The 10,044-nt window shown below is 57.2% G+C and overlaps 1 protein-coding gene across 1 annotated transcript in view; it reads right to left on the reverse strand.

Annotated features, from left to right (window-relative positions):
* The window catches only part of ZNF316 (zinc finger protein 316), a 10,913-nt gene extending 3,937 nt beyond the window's left edge, over positions 1–6,976 (reverse strand). The window contains exons 1-6 of the mRNA XM_012731752.1: positions 6,783–6,976; positions 6,047–6,407; positions 5,701–5,822; positions 4,825–4,951; positions 4,236–4,349; positions 169–1,017 (exon numbers count right to left, since the gene is read on the reverse strand). Coding sequence (XP_012587206.1) covers positions 169–1,017; positions 4,236–4,349; positions 4,825–4,951; positions 5,701–5,822; positions 6,047–6,383 — 1,549 coding nt within the window. The 5' untranslated portion in view covers positions 6,384–6,407; positions 6,783–6,976. The remainder of the gene's footprint in view (positions 1–168; positions 1,018–4,235; positions 4,350–4,824; positions 4,952–5,700; positions 5,823–6,046; positions 6,408–6,782) is intronic.
* Positions 6,977–10,044: the final 3,068 nt, after the last annotated feature.

Below are 10,044 nucleotides of genomic sequence, written 5' to 3' on the forward strand. Positions count from 1 at the left end.
CAGCCAAGAGACGCAGCGTCTGGCCCCTGCCCGTCCCGGTGTGCACCAGCAGGTGGCGCAGCAGGTTGCAGCCGCGGCTGAAGCTCTTGCCGCACTGGGCGCAGCGGTGGGGCCGCGGGCCGCCGTGGGTCAGCAGGTGGCGCGCCAGGCCGGCCCGGCGCACGAAGCGCTTCCCGCAGTGCGGGCAGCCGTAGGGCTTCTCGCCCGTGTGCACGCGCTGGTGGCACGCCAGCTGGGAGCTCTGGCTGAAGCTGCGGCCGCACACCGGGCAGGTGAAGGGGCGCTCGCCCGTGTGCACGCGCCGGTGGTCCAGCAGGTAGGAGCGCAGCGAGAAGCTGCGGCCACAGTGCGGGCAGGGGTAGGGCCGCTCGCCAGTGTGCGTGCGCTGGTGCGTGACCAAGTAGGAGCGGCGCCCGAAGCCCGCGCCGCAAAAGGCGCAGCGATAGGGCCGCTCCCCGGTGTGAATGCGCCGGTGGGTGACCAGGTGCGACTTGTAGACGAAGCGCTTGCCGCAGTCCGGGCAAGGGAAAGGCTTCTCTCCGGTGTGTGTGCGCTGGTGAATGGCCAGGTGGGAGCGGTACACAAAGCCCTTGCCGCACTCCTCACAACCAAAGGGCTTGACAGCTGCGTGGTAGCGCTGGTGCTTGGCCAGGCGGGACCTGTGCGGGAACACTTTGCCACACACATCACACGTGGTCTCGGGCCTTCCTGTGGGGGCGGCCACCTCTGCAGGGAAGGCCCAGGGCAGGTTCACACCCGGCTCACGGCCAGGCAAGAAGGCCTTTGCCTCAGAGCCCTCCGCCAGGCCCCCGAGGCCGCCCAGGTCGGGCTCCCACCCTTCTGGAGTCTGCGCTGAATCTGAGTCGTCAGGGCCCCAGGTGCCTGGTACATCGCCCACACCGTAGGCTGCAGACCACAGCCCTGGGGGTTCATTCTCCTCCTCAGCCACCTCTGCCAGAAAGTCCTCATCATCTTCCTCCTCATGATCCTCCATGTCATCAGTCCAGAACCAGGCGCCTGAAGGTGAAAGGGAGGGTGGGGGCAGTGAGAAGAGGCTGGGAGACCCTTGCTGGCTTATGTCCTAAGTGACTATGACTTTCTCAGGACCCTAAGCAAGTTGTCCACACCCCAGACATGAAGGTCTCCCTACAAACTGCAGAGTGAGGCACCCCTCACTCTGCACAGAGGCATCCCTCTTAGGAAGGCCCAGGTTCCTTTCCTACTTGGATGTCCTCAAATGGCTCAAAACTAACTCTTCCATACCACCTCACCCTACAGATCATCCCTGTTCCTCAGCAGGAGGCTGTTTCCCTAAAGTCTCCCAAAGAACTCCATTGCAATGGCCTACTTCACCCAAGCCAGCAAGACTCCAACCCCGGCCCAACCTGCCACCTGGCCACCAAGTGCTTGCCTCTGCTCAGTATCACTCTTTCTCTGGGTTCACCAGCCTCAGGCTGGCCAGTAGCCAAGATCTCCCTCCTGGCCCCACGACAGGCAGATCCCAATCCTGGTCACCAAGGAGATCTAGAAGATCATTAGGCCCCCCCACTCTCTTCACTACTTCTAACAGGCCCAGCTACCGTGCAGGCAGAGCTCAGAGGTCCCTATTAATGTCCCCAACAGGTCGGCTTTTTCTCAACTACTGTGCACTTGTGAATGGCCCCACATCAGATAACAGTGCATGAGTTATAATCACCTTCCCATGGCATAAAGCCAAGGAACCCCACATTCCTGTCATTCTGCCCCACCCCCACCAAGCTACACCCAACCTGTCCTTCCAGTGCAGCATGTCATAAGAAGTCAGGATCTTTGGTTTATACTACAACAGTGCTGAGATGCCCGTCGTCAGACACTCTACAGGGAAATAGTGCTTCCAGAGAGGCACTAAGCCACACAGGATTGAGGAGGAAAATGCCTCGCCCACGGGGCCCCAGTCTCCCAAAGCACCTGCATGCCTACTTTCTCCCCTGCGTTTGGCTGGTGTGTCCTCCCACCACACTGTATCCCCACCTCTGCAAGGTTAAGCTCCCACCCCACTAGGTCCAAGGCTGAGTGAGCCTGGATCACAGAGTCCTGCCCCAAGGCGAGGTCAGAACTGGAGGGCTGTCCACCCCAGTTCAACCCTCACTCTCATCTGGAAAGCATTCTAGATACAGAACATGATCACACACAGCAATGCAAAGCCAGTGGGGTGAAATATAGCCAGAACTGCACAGGCAAGATTTCAGCTGTTAAAAAAAACAAGACCATGTAACTCATGAAAGTATGCAAAGATAGGTTATTTTATTCTTTGGTATTTGGCAGTTCTGTAGTTCATAACACTATACAAATCATTCTGAGGGCCACGGGTCTGTCGCAGAGTGGAAAAGTCAACCCAACAAGGATGTGAGGCCGGATCACCAGGCCATGATGGTCACATGGCCTCGTGTGGGCCACGTGGGCAGCCTGTAGGCCCACCTCCCCTATCTGTTCCCTGGCTCAGTGTGGATGGGAAGAGGCAGGAAACAGGATTCCCCAAGGGCAGGAACTTAGCCAGCAAGCACACAGAGCATTTCTGAGAGGCAGGACACTATGCTCTAAGTGGCCAGGAGAGAGGCTTTGGTGAGAGAAGGAAAGGAGAGGGCCAGGAGAGGCGAAGGGAACAGGGAGTGGGGAGCCCAGATGAAGTGGAACAAGAGCTAGAGCAGAGGAAGAGGCTCTGGGGGGACCTAAGTGGAAGACTTGCTACAGTTCAAATGTCATATGTGGCCCAACTGGTCAGAAGGTGAGCGGCCACACTGTTCTGCAAGATAACAATTGAGAAGCACTGAAGCTGTGAGGCTTGATCGTGTAGCCGGCATCCATCGTGTAGCCTATCAGGGGCTCAGCTGCATAGACTGGAAGGCAGGGGCAGCAGTCCGGGCCAGAGGGGTGGCTGTAGCAAACTGGCTATGATTGGAGTGAAGAAGGAAGTCTTACATGGGTTTATGCTGCCCAAGCTGCCCCTGGCCTTTGCCACTTCATCCCTACCCAGTAGGTAGGTGATGCCCTAAGACTGTGCCTGGTGTGTCTGGATCCTTCACCTACCTAGGTTCTGAAGACAGTCAGGCTTGGGGCTGGGGGAAGGAAAGAGGCATTCTGGGTCTGCCAGCCCCAGCACAGTGACCTGGCCCAGGAGAAGGCACAGGGGCACTGGCCCTACTAGCCCACTCCTCAGCTGCCAAGCCAGGCCCACAGGGCATGCTGCAAGCACCACACAGGCGCAGGCTGCAGAAAGCCCTCAAAGTGCACAAAGAACGGAACACTTCAGACCATGTGGGAGACGGGCCAGTGCAGGCCAGTGGCCCTTCACCTCCCAGTGGCTTTTTCCAACATGTGCCCATATGGATACAGGCCTCCCACTCAGGCCCTCTGAGAGAATCACTGACATCTCAGTCTGATCCAGAAACAGCAGGGACCCTTCCAGCAAGCCAGAACCCTGCTCTGAAGCCCACCCATGTGGCACAACACTGTTTTTATTTTCAAGGACATATGTTTTTATTTTCTAGGAGCTCTGGAATATGCCCAGGGATGTGGCTGATGTGATGTCAGTGCCCCTCACCAGGCTGGCCTCACTCCAGCCCAAAGCCACACACCTATGACAAAGGCCTCTACTGACCAATTCACAGATACCTTGACAGGACTAAGCATCTGACATCTTCAGGCATCAAACTGTTTTGTTCAAATTATTTTCAGTTGCGGCTCAGAGTTGGAGGTACAGAACCAAAATTAGGGCTGCAGTCTTCAGAAAGTTCTGCTACCCTGAACACTTTCTGTGTGCATTTCTCCAAACTCTTCAGAAGGTCCAGGGCTACCCACAGCCCTTCTCAGGAGAGAGAGAGGCTGAGGAGATACTTTGTTCACAGATGGCCAAATGTGTGAAGAAGCAGAGGACTGGTTCACATTGGGGCCTGGAAGGCTTGAGCATGCCCAGGACCTCATGACTGGCACCTCATGTTCCTGCCCCATCAACAACTTGACAACTCACTCAGAAACTCCAAAGCAGGGGCAGGGGGATTATTTTTAAAGGCTCCTAAAAGGAACCCCAAGGATCTGTAAGGTGCCCTGACTCTTAAGTACCCAGAGTTGAAACCATGAAGAGCCAACCCACAAAGGCCAAGTGTTAGCCCACTCTATGCCCCAGGCCACCAGCACTAAGCCACAACCCTGAGAAGCTATGATGGCAGAAATCGCACTCAATTCCGTTTCGTGCTTACCTGTGTAAACGCCTGTGACAATGTCTCCCTCCTCAGGACGTGGACTGTCTGGGACCCAGGGTTCCTCCCCTCGTTCCAGCCGGAAGATCAGATCCGGTTTGGGGATTGGGTATCCTGCCCCACAGAAACAGAGGGGAGCTGCAGGGCTGCTCAGCAGACCCCTCTTCACAGCCACAAAGTTGCCTCTGCCCTCCTCTCCAGACAATCTAGGGCCAGCCCCCACTTCCTGCCTCCCACACAGGGTCTCACCATCCCTCGCTAGTCTTGCCCTGACAACCAGCTCTCCTGCCAGCCCCTCCACCCATCTTTACCTGCAGGTATCCACCCCTCTCCTCTGCTGCCCCCTTTGCCCCAGGTCAGTATCGCAGAGAGCATCCCAGAACATGTCCACCTGACTCTTGGCCCTCAGGGGCCACAGCAGGACTCTAGGACACTCCGACAATCAGAAGCAAGGGGTGCCTCTAGAAGGTGGGCTGACTCTACCACCCCCTTCACCATGACCCAGGAGCTCCAGAAGCCACCTCCCAGACAGCTCAGCCCCAGGCAGCATTGTACAGGACACCTCTAGGGGACGAAGGCACCTCCTTACCCAAGGACACCAGGATCCCATAGTTCTCTTGCATGACATCCTTGTAGAGGTCCCGCTGGTCTGCATCCAGCCGTTCCCACTCCTCCAGGGAGAAGTACACAGCCACATCCTCAAAGGTGACCAGCCCCTGGAAAACAAAGAGCCCCGACACTGTCCTAAGTGACCCCCACTAGAGGCAAGGGCCCCGAGAAAGATCAACAGGAGATTACTTCCACAAGAACTTAGCACATGAAGCCCTGCAACCTAGAGCTCCCAGAAACACAGCCCAGCACCCCACCATCAGCAGGCGAGTGCCCGATAGCAACGAGGACTGGCCCTGCCATAGCCCTGGGAGGCAGGGCCCCCACTCCCATTCAGAGCAGAAACTCAGGCTCAGCTGGGACAACACTGAGCCAGGACTCATGCAAAAGTCAGGACACAAGGAAGCCCAAGCCCCCGGCCATGCTCCAGGTCACCTTCTCCCCTACTGCAGTCTGGGTCAACCCACAGAGACATCAGGAGTGTGAGGGCCCACGCCTGGGTGGACAAGTGACACAACTGTACGTGGGCCCTGGGTGGACAGTGTCCAACTGGACAGAGGACAGGCTCTCTAGGGAAGGGGTCCATCATAATCTTGGGGGGAGAACCAGGGCCCTAAAGGGACTGCACACAATACAGGACTGACACCAATCCAGGAAGTCCCAAGGGCCTGGGAAGGGTCAGGAGACTGGAACCACATTCCATGGGCTGCTTCTTGAAGCCCAGTCCTGCCGGGGGTCTCCTGGGGACCACAGTGCTATGGGCCTGCCAACGGTGGGCTCTAGGACGGCAGGTGCCAAGTCCCCCTGGGGAGACCCGGCCCTGGTTCAATGAGCTCCAAATGAGGGGGCCGCTCACCTGAGACCCAGCTGTCAGGGAATCCTCCTCCTCCTCCTCCTCCTCTTCCTCCTCCTCCCCCTCCTCCTCCTCCTCCAGGTCCTCATCCCTAGGCACGGCTGGAACCCGGGTGGCCTGCAGGGCTGAGGGGAAAGATTAGGGGCCAGCTGCCTTTAGCACTGGGCCTCACCGTCCCAGCCAACTTCTGTCCATCCATCAAGCAGGGTCAGGAGCTCCTGGCTACCTCCTCACTTCAAAACCTGGGCCCTGCTGCTCCAGCTCCACCTACTGGGGCCCAGGAGGTCTCCCCCACCTGCCACCTGAGCCTCCCTTACTTCCTCCCCCAGGCAGGCTCCTCTTTCCTTACCCTTTTCCTGACGAACTGGGAACTTGGTATCACCACCACGGCTAAGGTGCTCCTGGGTCCCCAACGGTGGATTCCGCTGCTCTGCCACCACTTCCTCCACATCCTCATCCTCCAACTCTACCTCCACCTGCTCCACCTGCCCTGTCTGGCCCCCCTCCTCGTCGGCCTCCAGCTCTGCCACCACCACATCCTCCTCTTCCACTGGCATCTCCTCTTCCTCCTCCTGCTCCGCCCCCTTTTTTTCTTCCTCCTCCTGATCAGGATCACATCCCAACCCAGCCTCTGCCCTCTCCAGCCGGGCAGCCAGGGAGTTTGGGGTCGTGTGAAGGGCGGCCATCTTCTCTGCAAGCCTTAGGACAGCCTGAAACACAAAGACAAGGTGTAAGTAGTCAAGTCCTCACACCAGCCCATTGAGGGGAGCCAGATTCATGTCCCCATGATCACTGTCAGGGCACTAGAACTGCCATGACCTCACGTGGCACAGCCAAGACCTGCATCCAGAAAAGCTGTCCGAAGATCCCTCTCTGTGACTCCCCTTTTGTGGTCTCAGCACTTTCTCATCAGCATCTATTCACCTGGGGTGAACTGTCCTTTCTTGGAGTAAATCGGGAATTTGCCCCAGGTCATGTCCCATTGCCTGAGGGCCGTGAGAAGCATCAAGTCCAGCCAAGGGGAGTAGGGGGTCTGCGTTTAGTCTGCACACAAGGACCAACCCCTACAGACAGGAGGTGCTCACCCAGCTCTCAACACGCAGGCACCGTGCCAACAAGGAACACTGGAGGAAGTCCAGACACAGGCATGCTGTGGGCCCGGGCAAAGCTGCGCGGGGCAGGGCGGAGGGGCAGGGGAGCACAGAGGCGTGCCAGCAGTGCCCCCACCATCCACCACGGCCTGGGAGGGCTGCTCTGGGCAGCAATCAGGCAGGACTCACTCCTTCCTGCAAGGAAAGAAAAGCCCTGAGAATGCTTCTCTCTTACCTTTCCCTATACCAAGGATATTTGAAAAAACAGTGGTTCATGGAGATCTGGTTCCTCAACACACCAATAAAGGGCACAGAACATCGCTGTGACATTTCTTCAAGCTTGGGTAAGAGATGCCTGAGGGCTGGACTGTCAAAGGCCGGTGCCCGGCAGGCCCTGCTCTCACGGGTGTCACACTGCTCAGCCCCGGTGTTCGGGGGAGTGCACAGCACACAGCCCAGAGCTCGGCCTTGAGCCCAAGCAGGATGGAGACCAAGGGCACGGGGGCCACTCCCGCTCCCAGCTACACGCGCTTCTGCAGCCCCTGTGGAACCTCAGGCACAGGACAGAGTCACACTTTGGGCAGGTCGATTTCTGGGGCTCCTTACTAGTAAGTCTATGAAGTTCGTACCCAGCACCTGCCACTTCAGTGTCTCAGACCCAGGCAGGGCAATTTCCAAAATGAGTCAGTCTCATTGTAAACTAACCTCCAGAATCCTGGGATGAAGGCAAGGCTCCCAGGAGGACCCTGAAATGGGTAAGTGGGCCCACCCCTGCTCACTGACTTCTACCAGCAGAACCTAAAATAGTATCAGAGCGCCCTGCATACAGGTGCCCAGCACCATGAGAGCAGTTTAGACCACAGCGCAGGTAGGAAAATGCCGCTCAGTGATCAGCCCCTACTCCACACCCACTTCCTAGACACCAGTGTGTACCAGTCACGCTTCCTAGTACACTCATTCCTCTAACAAGTCTGAGCTGCTGCATGGAGCACTCATGCAGGTGCTCCGGGGGCCCGAGGCCAGAAGCCACCTCTGTTCTGCCCCACAGGCTGATCCTGGCTGGCTCCAGCTCCATTCCAGATTCATTATCACTGAACTCAAAGGCCAGAAGAACCCTAATAGGTGGGTCACCATCTCCAGCCTCTCCCAGATGCCTGCCTCCTTGACCTCTCTGGCTCTCTGAGCATGGTAGGTGCCTGAGGTGTAGAAACTCATGTGCTGGGTGCCACCTCCAGGAAGATGCAACACTGCCAAGCACTCTGGAATGGAGACTGCTCAGCAGAAGTTTCCCAACCACCACCCACCTCAGGCTCAGAGGCTTTTCTCACCTAGGCCTTGGGCTGTAAATTCAGGCTGAGCACAGACAACATGCCAAGCCACCACCCAGAGCATACTCCCACAGGCCAGGCCTCTGTAGCTGAGGGTCCACACACAGAAGAAAACTCTGTGGCTTTAGAATGAAGTGGCCCTACACTGGTGTCACCTCAAGACCTGAACCATATCTCTGGTTCCCGTCCCCTTTCCTACCTCAATCCTCCAGACAGCCTTCTGCATCCCTATCACATACAGTTCCTTGGACTTTATATGCTAAGCACCCATATTTTTATACATTTACAGAACTGTCCGCATGTGTCTTCCGGAGAACTCAGTCAGCTCCGGGAAGGCAAGAGCTCACCATGCTCACCTCTGAATACCCCACGCCAGATACACAGTAAGCACACAAATACTTACTGAAGAAGTGACCTGACATGAGGCCTCTTAAATGTTCAATGTTTTGGTCCTAGTGCTATGTTCCAAAACACACTGAGCACTGGAAACCACCCAGAAGAACCGGAGAGAATCGGTCTCCAAAGAGGATGCAGCCTAAAGTCCCTTTTCTCAAGTTCAATTGCTGGAGACAATGAAGGGACATGTCCAGCACCCACGGGAGTCAGCAATCACCCTGCAGTCAGGACTAGCACCTAGCTCAGCCAGACACCCCTTGTACCCCGGTCCAGAATCCAGAACAGTTGTGAAAAATGGACCCTGGTAGCTCAGGTGCTGGGTTTTTCCTGCTGCCCATGCCTGGTGTGTCTGGGTATGCTCCCCCAGACCCACACAATTTCCTCTTTCCAACCTATAAGCCAGAAACACACTGCTCTTTTCTCTGGAAGCAAGTTCCAGGCTGGAAACCACCAAGTCAGGTAAGCGGACTCAACAATGTAGTAGATCCCTGGCTGATCCAGGCCTCTAATTCCCCTTGGGTCCTGTACCCCGATATCCATTGCTACACACATTCAGAACTGGGGAGGCGGGGATAACAGGACACCTTCCACAGGGAGACAGGAAGGAGGCCATAACAGGAAGGATTGAGTTTGAAGAGTTAGGAGCCTCTCCACAAAGGCCCTGTCTAGGGAACCCACAGAGAAAAGCAGGAGAAATGTGTGGGTACAGGTCTCTAACCTTTCCTCTGGGTTGCCTTACTGATCACACCCCTGTTACTCAGGCCTTAGATTCTCATCTCCTCCATGAGGCCTTCCTTTCTTAGATTACTGGGATTCTCAGTGTCCACAGATTTCAGCTTCTACGACTCTCCTGGGTTCTCTCCCAGGACAGTGAATCCTTGGGCCATGCTAGGTCCAGAGCGCAGCCCCTCACCATTAGAACAAACTCCCAAACCTGCCAGTACTTGCAGAAACAAACCCGGGACAGAGGTCTCCCCACAAAGGCACAGCTGGGGGCCTCATCCTGTTACCTGCACACCTCTCCTCCCCCCCTGCCCACCTGGTCCTCAGCCAAAGGCCAGCCCCTCTCCCATCTCTGCGGCCACAAGGGGCTGCCCAAACTCCATTCAACACTGGTAGTAGGAGACTTAGCCTAGCAGCTCGTGGGGCCTCCATTTGTAGAAGAGGGAGGGCTCCGACAAGGCCCCCAAGGTCACAAAGCAAGCACTTTGGGGTGCCAGGCCAAACCACCTCCATTCCTTCAGGGGGGGTTATCTGGCCTCCGCCATCAGCAGAGGCCTGGGCAGTGACAGCCCCTCCTGGATGGGTGTGTCCCTGGGGGCAACCGCGGCCCCACCCCCGCCCCTTCGGCGGCCCAGAGGCGGAGGGCACCTCCCGCGCTGGTTCTCCCCAGCTTGCCCACACCGCGCTGCCGGACCGGACCAGCCCCAGGGATCAGAGCTCGCCCCAATGCTCAGTCCGGTGTGGGGTCCGCGGGGCGCGCTGGGCGTGGGCGCGGCCGCTGAAGGCCCGGCCAGCGCTCGGCTCTGCCT

Source organism: Condylura cristata, unplaced genomic scaffold (genome assembly GCF_000260355.1).
Source record: "Condylura cristata isolate star-nosed mole 26May11 unplaced genomic scaffold, ConCri1.0 scaffold00032, whole genome shotgun sequence".
Classification (NCBI taxonomy): Eukaryota; Metazoa; Chordata; class Mammalia; order Eulipotyphla; family Talpidae; genus Condylura; species Condylura cristata.